Genomic DNA, 13888 nt, shown 5'->3' on the forward strand with positions numbered 1-13888 from the left:
TTTTTTTAAACACCATTATGATTCTCATTGCTCTTTTGCATGAATGAAAATTAGTTGGAAAAGTGTTCTGTTATTATAACAATACTACAACTATTAAAAATAGGTTTCATTTTCTCTATGCAAAATATAATTTGTGGTTGGGGTGAAATATGACATGTATGGGACAGGTTTAGGAGATTCAAACATAACATAACATTCAGCATAATGCAAATTAAAGTTTCAAATAATCTTGAACCATTATAATGATATAGTTAATGTTCTTGATTGCACTTCATACTAATGTCTATTAAGTACATTAGTGTGTAGTTTGGTGCTTGCAGAGAGTGTGGGTGTAAAGCTTGACAACAGCGGCTGCTCCGTAACGAGCTCGTCTAATCGCAGTCGTTCAGTCCGTGTTTTACACGTTGCCAGGGAACAACAACGCCGTTTTAATTCGGTGATTATTCGGCACGACTCGCTCTCATTTTTCTCCAACGATTTCAAAAGGACGTACAGACACTAAAAGTCGTCCAGAACTGCAGAAGATTTAGAAACAATTAACGCAGTTAAAACATGCGATGAAAACATTATTTTGTAATCGACAGATAGAGTTAAGCAGCGGGGAAGTGCCGGTGAGTATTTCCATCCATCCAGAGTCAGTCAGTCAGTCAGTCAGTCAGGTATCACCGGACTGTGTTCAGTGGAAGCTCGCGTGCGAGCGCTGGAGACGCACAGAGCGCGTGAGCTGGACACATCCGCGTCTGACAGATCTGAAGGCAACACACTGACATAAAGGTAAACGTCTCTTTTCTTAGTATATACTCTAATACTCTCAGATGTGTATCTGAACGCAGCCTTATGCATAATTTACTCGCAAATATCGTACTGTATTCATAAAGAGCATATGGAAGTCTTCTCTCGGTCTATTTTGTCTAAACCTTTGGCATTAACGGTTCATTTAACGTTGTCTTTTGCTCATAAGGATAACGTCAGGTTAATTTGCCCCAACTCAAATGGGAGTGAATGAACAAAAGTCTGTGAAGCTGTTCGTGAAACTCAATATAAGGGATGTCTAAAATACATTGAGTTTAGTTTCTTTTCAAATGATTGACCCTTTGCGCCTGGAAAGTTTTATAGATGAATAGATGAACATTCGTTCGTCTTTTGTGGCCATAACTTCTGCTTATTTTAAACATTTAAGTGCATTTTAAATGACCTTATAGACAATGTTACTTTTTCTATTGCAGACTGAAGAAATTCAACTTATTCTCTAAATAGACTGAATTTCCTGCCTTACTAATATAAATAATATAAAATATATAATAAATATAAATAATTTCTATAAATACACATGCTGAGTGATGTGTTAAGCAAATAGAATAAAGAGAATGTGCTAAAAGGGGAAAAAATCAAATGTTTTTTGATGTTGATCATCAGACAGAGCTCTCATTCCCATCAAGAAGATAAAGGTTTTTCAATCAGCATGTAAATGATTTCAATTTCTATGTTAGGCTGCACAATTGACTGCAGAAATATAACACTAGTCTAGAAACAAGTGTTATTTTCCTGGAGAATCCTCTTGGCGCAAAAACAGATTCTACATGACGAACTGTCAAGCATTTCAGAGCAGATGATGAATTTAAACAAGCAGTGCCATATGTTGTTTGATTCGCTGTTATTTGTAGAGTCCTGATGGAAATCAGTAATATATTAGGAGATAATGCTGTCAAAATGATGGATCCTCTAGCAGTTGCTACATCCTTTAAGGAATTAAAAGGAATATTCTGGGTTTAATACAAGTTAAGCACAATTGACAAAATATGTGGCACAATATTGGTTACCTTAAAAAATAATAATGATGATTTCGACTCGCACTCAATTTCTTTAAAAAACGGCAAAGGTTACAGTGAGACAATTAAAATGGAAGTGAATGGGGCCCATTACTGGGAAATTTAAAACAGAAATATGATGTTTATAATGTTACAAAAGCAATTCTTCTGTTACAACTTTTAAATAGTAAATTTTACAGTCATTTTTGGGTTTGATGTTTATGGCTTTGTCATGACAACTAAGCTGTAAAATGAGTTACATTTACACAGAAAACATTTATAAGCGATTTTTACACTAAAATCATGCTAAAATACATATTGTTTACATCTTGTGGCTATACTATTGCAACATTTAGTATTAACATTTACATTAGGGTTAACATTTACAGTATGTTATTCACGTCCGGTATAAGTGCCTCGCTGTAACATTGATTTTTCCTAAGTAGAAAATAGTTTTTTTCTGGTAGTAAACATCGAGCTTGTATTGAACTTGGGTTTAAACTAATCAAATACTGGTAGTATCAGATTTGAGATCATTTCAGTTGCAAAGCATACGTTGTAAAAAAATTAATTAAAAAAAATCGGTAACATTTACGGTAAAATTTATCGGTAAAATTTACGGTTTTAAAGTTTTTTATACTTTTATACTTTTTTACCGGCAGCTGTGGTTGCCAGAACTTTACCCACAAAAGATACATTATCAACATTTTAGGTTTTACTGAATTATGGCCTAATGGTTAGAGAGTCGGACTCGTAACCCAAACGTTGCGGGTTCGAGTCTCGTACCGGCAGGGATTGTAGGTGGGGGGAGTGAATGTACAGCACTCTCTCCCACCTTCAATACCACGACTGAGGTGCCCTTGAGCAAGGCACCGAACCCCCAACTGCTCCCCGGGCGCCGCAGCAAAAAAAATGGCTGCCCACTGCTCCGGGTGTGTGTTCACGGTGTGTGTGTGCACTTTGGATGGGATAAATGCAGAGCACTAATTCCGAGTATGGGTCACCATACTTGGCCACATGTCACGTCACTTTTTTTTTCACTTTCAAGTGATATAATGTTAATATATCAACCTATTGAAATACTAATATCTGTTTTGTACCTTTGAAATACACTGATAACCACCAAAAACAAGTGGTGATGAGAAAGTCATATGATGAAAGCTCATCACAAACAGCTTTTCCGCAAGCTGAGGAGGGAAATACATATATACTGTAGAAGGTGCACAGTGTTATTCACACAAACAATAAAAAACCATCATGGTAACACACGATACTGAATGTACTTAACAACATAAGATGTAAGATAAAACTCTAATGTACACAACTGATAAGAAAAAAATAAGAAGAAACAGTTATTTCAACGAAAAAACATTAAATGTGAAGTGTCGTGCAGGGAATTCTGGGAATGTCAATTTACATTTTTTGACTTTCACTTCCAAAAACCATCATTTTAAAAGTATTTTACTGTAAAAATGTTAGCATTAAACGTAATGACAGTTATTCACCGTTTATAGTATGGAAACCTATACTGTTAACCAATTAACAGGTTTTTACTGTAGCATTTTACAGTCTCTTACTGATAAAATCACTAAAATTTCCTCCGACACATTACTTTAAAAGCTTTGCTATACACTGACGAATCTGGACGTCTTCTCTCTGTCAGCAATATGAATGATCTCTATGATCTGTGACATGAAGTTCAGCTGGATGGACAGCTCTCCCCTCCCACGGGCAGAAATGTCTTCCAACCCATCACTCTGATGGACAGACAACTCACATCCCATAAACCACTAGGCATAAACGAATAACAAGACAGACAATTCAGAGATTCTTTCTGTAGATGTTTTCATACCTTATGAAACATTTTATGTTTCTGCTAGCAGGTTCTCTTCATTTTTCTGGTTGTTTCCAAACATGTTTAATAAATCAAAAGGGAAAATGATAATTAGACTTGATTCATCAACTCAACTCGAACTTTATTTTCATCGATAAAGTAAACTCATCGATAATCGATTCATCACAAATAGCTCATTAGCCCCAAAGGGCTGAAACCTCTTCTGGGTCACAACAAGCCTTCTCAGCATCTTCTACTGAAAATGGAGAAATATGACAAGTGATTCACTTATTTTTTTTTATATTAAGTGTTCAGATCTGAGTGAAAGGCATGAATCTAAAGAAGAACATGTTTTTATTTGATAGTCTGATCTTGTATTCATCTTGACAGGCTTTTCTATTTATTTTAGGTCCTGTGAACTCATGATGGTGCAGACACCAAGAGCTAAATCTTCTCTAAAGGATGAAGATCAGAGATCAGAAAATATATAATCGTGTATTTATTTGTCCTGTATACGTAAAAGGATCTTGTTTGACATCCATCTGGATGGTTTGAACCAGGATGGCCAAGCTGTTCTACAGACTACAGCACTTTTTAAGGCGGGCTCAGCTGCTTCTGTTTTTTCTGGGTGTGGCTTACATCATGGCAGGAAGCGTGTTACTGCTTCAGCGCTCCATTGTGGTAACATTTCAGAAAGAAATAGATACCGCGGCGCTACCTTCACTACCAGCGCCAACTAGATTCATGGAGGTACCTGCTGCCAGGTGGTTGTACAGGAGGACTGTCATCCAAGAGAAGGACAACCAACCTCTTGATCTGACAGAAAACAGAAAGGACCAGAAGCACCTCGGATCTCGTAATATGGAGATCAGGCATCTGAGACGCCACTGGTTCCATGGTAATGCTGAAAAGAAAAGCTCTTCTGAACATAGTCTGTCACATAAGAAAGCCAGTCATAAAGGTAATGGTTTATAAAATAACCATCTTAAATTGGAGATTTAAAAAAATATATATTCTAAACATTTTATATTTCTTTTATGAATCATTCTCAACAAGGGACCTACGTCGGATGTTTTATAAACAATGAAACAGAGCATGCACTCAGCGGGACCATTCTTTATGATTTCCGCAAAATGACCAGCGCCTTGTGTCAGGACACCTGCTCTGAGAGGTAACGTCTTAAAGAAAGTACACAGAGAAATAAACCCTGTTCTTTTAGAAGAATGCATTCGGTGTTTATCCACAGAAGCAGGTGGCAGAATGTGAGCTGGCTGATGTGACTGACCTGGAGTCCATCCTGAGAGTCACAGTCAGCAAGACAAAGGGTGTTAAAAACATATAAATGCTAAAGCCATTTCAAATACAGAAATTCCATTCTAAAATAATCAACTTGGAATATTCAGTCAGAAAAAATGTATTCACTGCTCAAAATATAATTATGTGCTGCTTCCTTCAGGAAATGCCAACAGGTACTTTCAGATGCATTTATCCACCTCATTCTTCAACGCAGAAGCATTTCCGACAAGATAAGACTGGTAAAGCAGGATAGAACAGAACAATGTAAAATAGAGCAGAATAAAGTACAATAGAATAGCATATTCATGTGCATGTCTATGTAAATTCCCTCAATAGTTCACCCAAAAATCTGTCATCATTTACTCACCCTTGGTTGCTCCAAACCTGTATTCCTTCTTCTGCTGAACACAAAAAATATATTTTGAAGAATGTGGGTAACCGAACAGTTGATGATACCCTTTGACTTCTGTAGTAAGGAAAAAAATACTATGGAAGTCAAAGGGGACATCAGCTGTTCAGTTACCCACATTCTTTCAAATATCTTATTTTGTGTTTATCAGAAAGAAAGAAACTCATAAAGGTTTGGAACAACTTTAGGGTGAGTAAATGACAACTCATTTTTATTTTTGGGTGAACAATCCCTTGAAGGCCATGTCCTCTTTACAGCGGGTTCCGGTATGCTGGGCTGGAGTATGGAGCGGAGTGCCATTGTGGAAATCGGGTCTGTGCCCAGCGGGCTCGGGGTGAGGACTGTAATCTGGATTGCCGTGGAGAGAAGGGATCCCCCTGTGGAGGGGTGGGACGCATGTCTGTTTACAGAGTTGAGGATCGACTTCCAGGACAGAGGAGATGTGAGTCACATTAAAACAGAACATGATTGCAATTCTGCTTGAATGGGCCACACACATATGACATGCTTAATTTTTTTTTTGTGAATAATGAATTAGAGAAGAACTAGTTTAAAGGACAGAACCCATGACCAAAATAGGCCTGGATGGAGTATGATTAGATGAGACAGAAAATCGTGAGCACTGCTCTTGTTGTAACTCCATGTGGCATTTTCTGAATACATTGGGAGGGTCACCTGAGGCTTTGTGTAAGACGACTTCCGTTTTCTGTTCAATGCTTCTCAGACAGAACTGTTCACTACCACGGCTGTTACAAGAAGCCAAAGAACTCTACTGCTGACCTCCTGATCCAGACCTCTGGGCTGACACACACGCCTCAGCAGTGTATCGAGACCTGTATAGATCAGGTTCAATTCACAAATGCTTGTATCTAGGGTTGCACGATAAATTGAAATGGAATCGAGATCGTGATTCGACAGAAGCTGCGATTGTCATGTGTATCTTTCAGTGAAGCACGGTTCTGTGATCAGCAGTAAATCTCCATCCAAAGGCCAGAGGGCGTTCTCGCGCTGAAACTCCAAATCCTCCTCGCAGAAGAAACCCAGAAAATGCCTATCGCTGCAGCTGAATAAACAAGATTCAACTGCTTTCATTGATTCAACATGACTAATAAACACACGACTACGGCAATATACGGTTTATCGGTGTTCTTATTATTATAATTTTAAAATAAAGTATATTTATAATGCAATGCCTTTATCACTGCTTAAATACTAGGAAATATGTTGCGTGCCTTATTCTGTGTAAGAAGCCACATCATCTCACAGAAGGATTTATTTCAAACACTCGACTGACATTATGAAGTGAGTTTGGAGTAAAAATATGTTATTAAATGTGGTATTTTCACATGCTTTCAGATGGAGCAGCATTTACTTCACAGAGCCGTAGTTCACTGAGAAGCTATGAAAACAGCTGTCATTATCGCGAACGATTTCATAATCGTAACTTGTCAGTGAACTATGGCTACGTGTAGTAAATGCTGCTCCATCTGAAAGCACGTGATGATGATTTCCTGCTGATTACAGAACCGGCATTACTATCAAAATGCGCATGACAATCGAATATTCAGTCAGAAAAAATGTATTCACTGCTCAAAATATAATTATGTGCTGCTTCCTTCAGGAAATGCCAACAGGTACTTTCAGATGCATTTATCCACCTCATTCTTCAACGCAGAAGCATTTCCGACAAGATAAGACTGGTAAAGCAGGATAGAACAGAACAATGTAAAATAGAGCAGAATAAAGTACAATAGAATAGCATATTCATGTGCATGTCTATGTAAATTCCCTCAATAGTTCACCCAAAAATCTGTCATCATTTACTCACCCTTGGTTGCTCCAAACCTGTATTCCTTCTTCTGCTGAACACAAAAAATATATTTTGAAGAATGTGGGTAACCGAACAGTTGATGATACCCTTTGACTTCTGTAGTAAGGAAAAAAATACTATGGAAGTCAAAGGGGACATCAGCTGTTCAGTTACCCACATTCTTTCAAATATCTTATTTTGTGTTTATCAGAAAGAAAGAAACTCATAAAGGTTTGGAACAACTTTAGGGTGAGTAAATGACAACTCATTTTTATTTTTGGGTGAACAATCCCTTGAAGGCCATGTCCTCTTTACAGCGGGTTCCGGTATGCTGGGCTGGAGTATGGAGCGGAGTGCCATTGTGGAAATCGGGTCTGTGCCCAGCGGGCTCGGGGTGAGGACTGTAATCTGGATTGCCGTGGAGAGAAGGGATCCCCCTGTGGAGGGGTGGGACGCATGTCTGTTTACAGAGTTGAGGATCGACTTCCAGGACAGAGGAGATGTGAGTCACATTAAAACAGAACATGATTGCAATTCTGCTTGAATGGGCCACACACATATGACATGCTTAATTTTTTTTTTGTGAATAATGAATTAGAGAAGAACTAGTTTAAAGGACAGAACCCATGACCAAAATAGGCCTGGATGGAGTATGATTAGATGAGACAGAAAATCGTGAGCACTGCTCTTGTTGTAACTCCATGTGGCATTTTCTGAATACATTGGGAGGGTCACCTGAGGCTTTGTGTAAGACGACTTCCGTTTTCTGTTCAATGCTTCTCAGACAGAACTGTTCACTACCACGGCTGTTACAAGAAGCCAAAGAACTCTACTGCTGACCTCCTGATCCAGACCTCTGGGCTGACACACACGCCTCAGCAGTGTATCGAGACCTGTATTTCAATTCATCAATTCACAAATGCTTGTATCTAGGGTTGCACGATAAATTGAAATGGAATCGAGATCGTGATTCGACAGATTGTCATGTTGTCATGTGTATCTTTCAGTGAAGCACGGTTCTGTGATCAGCAGTAAATCTCCATCCAAAGGCCAGAGGGCGTTCTCGCGCTGAAACTCCAAATACTCCTCGCAGAAGAAACCCAGAAAATGCCTATCGCTGCAGCTGAATAAACAAGATTCAACTGCTTTCATTGATTCAACATGACTAATAAACACACGACTACGGCAATATACGGTTTATCGGTGTTCTTATTCCTTTATCACTGCTTAAATACTATGAAATATGTTGCGTGCCTTATTCTGTGTAAGAAGCCACATCATCTCACAGAAGGATTTATTTCAAACACTCGACTGACATTATGAAGTGAGTTTGGAGTAAAAATATGTTATTAAATGTGGTATTTTCACATGCTTTCAGATGGAGCAGCATTTACTTCACAGAGCCGTAGTTCACTGAGAAGCTATGAAAACAGCTGTCATTATCGCGAACGATTTCATAATCGTAACTTGTCAGTGAACTATGGCTACGTGTAGTAAATGCTGCTCCATCTGAAAGCACGTGATGATGATTTCCTGCTGATTACAGAACCGGCATTACTATCAAAATGCGCATGACAATCGCATTCGATTAATCATGCAGCCCTACTTGTATCCATCCATAAAAGTGTGTTTTCTTTAGGGTGTCATTAGACTACAAAAACATAATATGCTTTATAGGGATGTAACGATTCACTCAACTCACGATTCGATTCGATTCATGATTTTGATTTCACGATTCGATTCACATTTTTTTTCCTTTTTTTTAACAAAATTAGATTTAAGACAAATTATAAATAAAATGTGTCCTTTTATTATTGCTTGGACGAAATGCTGCACATTTCTTTGTGAAATTGAAATGTAACACTATGATAATATACTAATATAGCACTTGCATATTACTGCTCTTTTGTTGGTTTTGATTGCTTCTATTGTCCTCATTTGTAGGTCGCTTTGGACAAAAGCGACAAAATTTTAATATAATGTAAATGTAAATAACAAAACTACATTGAAATTTTAAAGCAAGCTCCAAATCAAATAAATAAGTAACACAAATAAAATAAATCTCTTCATATAAACAAAATAAGGCTTTGTCTACTCTTTCCATTTAAAATGAGAGGCAACCACTGCATTTTAATCATGATCCGAACAAAGATGCTGCATACATGCAACATGAGCAGTTTTTAATCTAAATTAGATTGTATCATTTTGAAATTTGAAGCAAAAACAGAATGGTTTGACTTCAGTTTTATGAAACTATACATAAAAATATTTGCATGAAACAGCAGACGAGCTGAATGAGACGCAGATTCACTCTCTGCCAGCAGGTGGCGCTTAAAGTGTTTCCTTGGTTTCCGCTGTAAACAAAGCAGCGCTGAACTTATGAACTTTAATATGCATTATACAGAGGCAAGATGAAAAGAAAAAAATATCGAAATAAATATATTTTCAACCGGCTCGCAGTTAATTGTTACATCCCTAATGCTTTATGAATGATACTAGTAATACTACTTCTGCTACTACAACTACTACTAATACAGAGCCAACCACTAATATTGGCACCCTTGGTAAACATGAGCAAAAGTGGCTGTGACAATAAATCTGCATTGTTTTTCTTTTTGATCTTTCATTCAAAAAATTCACACAATTCTAACCTACCATTGAAGTAAAAAAATATATAGTAGGGGGAAATTCTTATTATGAAATACATGTTTTTCTGTAGTTCACAGTCGTGGCCTAATGGTTAAAGAGTCTGACTTGTACCCCAAAGGTCGCGGGTTTGAGTCTCAGTACCGGAAGGGATTGTTGGTGGGGGAGTGAATGACCAGCGCTCTCTTCCACCCTAAATACCACAAGTGAGGTGAGACCCTTGAGCAAGGCACCGAACCCCCAACTGCTCCCCGGGCGCTGCAGCACATGGTTGCCCACTGCTCCGGGTGTGTGTGTGTTCACTACTCACTGCTGTGTGTGTGTGTGCACTTGGATGGGTTAAATGCAGAGCACAAATTCAGAGTATGGGACACCATACTTGGCTACACATCACTTCACTTTCATTAGCCACAATTATTGGCACCCAATTATTGCAACCTCCTTTTCCCAAGATAACAGCTCTGAGTTTTCTCCTATAATGCCTGATGAGTTTGGAGAACACCTGACAAGAGATCAGAGTACATTCCTTCATACAGAATCACTTCAGATTCGCAGCTCCATGTTGGTGCTTCTTCTCTTCAGTTTACCCCATTCATTTTCTTTAGGGTTCAAGGTCAGGGAACTGAGACGACCATGGCAGATTTTTCATTTTGTGCTCAGCGAGACATTTTTGTGTTGATTTTGATATTTGTTTTGGATCATTGTCCCGATGGAAGATCCAACCACGGCCTATTATACGATTTCTAAAAGAGGCAGTCAGGTTTCGATTTTTTTATTTGTTGGTATTTGATAGGATCCGTGATGCCAATATCTGAACAAGATGTCCAGGAACTTCAGCAGAAAAATAGGCCCACAACATTAAAGATCCAGCAGTATATTTAACTGTGGGCAATGGGGTACTTTTTATCCCTGTTTGCACCAAACCCATCTGGTGGTTTTGCTGCCAAAAAGCTATTTTTTTTGTTTCATCTGACGATAGAAGCCAGTCCCGTTCGAAGTTCCAATCATGTCTGACAATTGAATATGCTGGAGTTTGTTTTTGGATGAGTGAAGAGGATTTTTCTTGAAACCTTCCTGAACAACTTGTGATGTAGGGGCTGTTTGATTTTGTTTTAGGCTTTCTGACCCCAAGACTCTACTAATCTCTGCGATTCTCCAGCTGTGATCCTTGGAGAGTCTTTGGCCACTCAAAGTCTCCTCCTCACCGTGCAGTAGGACGATATTAACACACATCTTCTTCCAGGCAGATATGTAATATCTTTAGTTGATTGGAACTTCTTAATTATTGCCCTGATGGTGGAAATGGGGATTTTAAATGCTTTAGCTATTTTCTTACAGCCACTTTCTATTTTGTGAAGCTCAACAATCTTGTTCTGCACATCAGAACTATATTCTTGGTTTTACTCTTTGTGATGGACGATTAAGGGAATTTGGCCTTTGTGTCCTTCTATTTATAATCCTGTGGAACAGGAAGTCATGGCTGGAGAATTTCATGCTCCTAGTCACCCTGGTGTGCTAAAAAAATTGTAAATATGAATGGGAATATACTTCAGAGATATTTTACTCATAAGAATTTCTAGGGGTGCCAATAATTGTGGCCAACATGCATTGGAGAAAAACATTTATTTCATAATGCGAGTTTCCCCCAATTTCAATTGTTTTACTTCAAGGATAGGTTAGAATTTTGTGATTTTTTTAAATGAAAGATCAGAAAGATAAATGATGCAGATTTATTTTCACAGCCACCTTTGCTCATATTTACCAAGGATGCCAATATTAGTGGTCGGCACTGTAAGAATATAATAATAATAAAAACATTTATATAATATATTATTATTATTATTAATTGTACAATTAATAAAAAACAAAAACATGTTATTAAAATAAATAATAAATTATTATAATCGTTTTGTTATTAATAGTAATAAAAAATAATCATCAACATCATCATTTTTATTGGGGCCAAGCATCAAAGATGCATCGTTTTTATTATTAATAATAATAAAATTAATGTTAACAATGTTAGAAATAAAAATAATGATAATGATAATAATTTCATTCTTTTATCTGACACCTGTAAATTGTGTGTGACCTTATCAGGACCTGCCATTGGCCCTTTTGAGAGGGCACGACTGTTTCTGCAGCCATGTCCCGTTTCTCTTCACAGTCCAGATGAGTGAACAGGTATACATGTGTGAGAGGGGCAACCAGACAAATCACACCTCTCCTTATGACCTTGACTACTACTGGGTGTACAGTACTCCTGTGCTAGGTAACCTACAACACGTAACATAAACTTTATGGCTCTTTAAAAACTAATGCTGCAACAGAAAAATCTGTTCTATCAGATGCAACGTGCAAAGAAAGGAGATTTCTGCCCCAGAAGTCCAGCACTCTCGTGGCCCTGTCCAGCTTTCCAGGGGCAGGAAACACCTGGTTACGCCACCTGATTGAACTCGCCACTGGATTCTACACCGGTAGCTATTACTTTGATGGATCTCTGTACAACAAAGGTGAAAGTCCACTAATAACAGTTAAACACTCATCACTTTCAGCTCTGAGATTTATTATGAGTTTGAAGGAATGAGAAAATGAACTCATCAGAAACACAAACACTTTTAGATATTGCCCATAAGAAAGAAAAGCAACACTGACATCTCTTAAACATCTCAATTGTTAGTCCCAGATTGAAAAGCAAATGGAGACTCACATCTCTGTGGTAATCTCACATCTCTGCAGGCTTTAAAGGAGAGAAGGATTACTGGCAGAGCGGGAGAGTCATCTGTGTCAAGACTCATGAAAGCGGACAGCGAGAGATCGAAATGTTCGACTCAGCCATCCTGCTGATGCGAAACCCCTATCGTTCTCTAATGGCAGAGTTCAACCGCAAGTGTGCCGGACACCTGGGCTATGCGTCAGATGTTCACTGGAGGAGCAAAGGTGCTAATGATAGAAACAGCATTTATTTCATACCAACACATTAAAAATCAAGATACTTTATATTTCTCCTCCTCCACAACTGTTTTTTTCTTTGAAAAACCAGGATTCCCACTGTCTTGGAAAACCAGGATAAATGAGGAAACCTTGTGCAGCCAAGATTTTATTTATTTATTTATTTATTTTTAAAATCGCAATAGCATTTTTAATCAGAAAAATCCCAATTAGTTTTTCCCCCAAGCCATGCAGTCCTAGATTTAAGCTTGTGGGAGATGCTAGTTTAGTTTTAACAATGATGCTTTTTTTCCCTTCACAGAGTGGGCAGAGTTTGTAGACAGCTATTCATCCTGGTGGGTGTCTCACGCTCTGGCCTGGTTGCGGTTTGCCCACCGCCTGCTGGTGGTACACTTTGAAAATGTACAAAAAGATCTAGTCCCTCAGCTAAAGACCATCAGCGCTTTTCTGAACACCAGCATTTCCGAGGAAAGACTTCTGTGCACAGAGAGCAACAGAGACGGCCATTTTAAACGCTCTGGATCTCGTAGCCTGACCTTTGACCCCTTCACCCCAGAGATGAGAGCTCGTATAGACGAATACATCCGCACAGTAGATAAAGTCCTCAGAGACAGAAACCTCAGCGGCCTGCCACAGGAGTACATGCCCAGGTGAGGATTTGTGAACGCAGCTGCTGCCCTCTGCTGGAGGGAGGACACAGAAACACAAAGTGCCTGAGTAAAAACACAACTGAGTTTTTGCTGTCTGTTGTTTTATTTGTGCTTTATATTTGTGGTTGCGCTGTCACCAGTTTTGATGGCATTGTGGAGACTGTGTCTAGTTAGTATGTTTTATCATTAAACCGATCAATTCTCATAGTATCAGTTTCAGTCCATTTTAATATTATCCTTAAGTAGATTACACTAACCTAAAGCATTTCAAGTGCCTTCATACTTAAAATCAAAAGTGTATTTATTTGAAAACTGCGTTTCTGATGTGCGTTTGGAATCTCAGGGTCAAAGCATCTTCAATGGACACAGGTGCATTCATTCCATCAGAGAAAAATGTTCCCTCTTGAACAAAGATGAGACAAAAGATCTTGCTCTTGTGTGATGAACAGTCTGTGTCCTTCGGTCATTTTATTACTACAATGT

The 13888-nt window shown here is 38.3% G+C and overlaps 1 protein-coding gene across 1 annotated transcript; it reads left to right on the forward strand.

Moving 5' to 3' along the window:
- The first annotated feature begins 613 nt into the window (after positions 1–613).
- LOC107579233 (WSC domain-containing protein 1-like) lies at positions 614–13534 on the forward strand. Its single transcript, XM_016265087.1, has 9 exons — positions 614–774; positions 4052–4603; positions 4699–4813; positions 5605–5789; positions 6072–6193; positions 11904–12075; positions 12152–12316; positions 12543–12743; positions 13057–13534. Exons 2-9 carry the CDS (start codon positions 4204–4206, stop codon positions 13407–13409), a joined length of 1713 nt encoding a protein of 570 aa, XP_016120573.1. The 5' UTR covers positions 614–774; positions 4052–4203; the 3' UTR covers positions 13410–13534.
- Positions 13535–13888: the final 354 nt, after the last annotated feature.

The sequence above is a fragment of the Sinocyclocheilus grahami genome, unplaced genomic scaffold, assembly GCF_001515645.1.
Source record: "Sinocyclocheilus grahami isolate Dianchi unplaced genomic scaffold, SAMN03320097.WGS_v1.1 scaffold32.1, whole genome shotgun sequence".
Taxonomy (NCBI): Eukaryota; Metazoa; Chordata; class Actinopteri; order Cypriniformes; family Cyprinidae; genus Sinocyclocheilus; species Sinocyclocheilus grahami.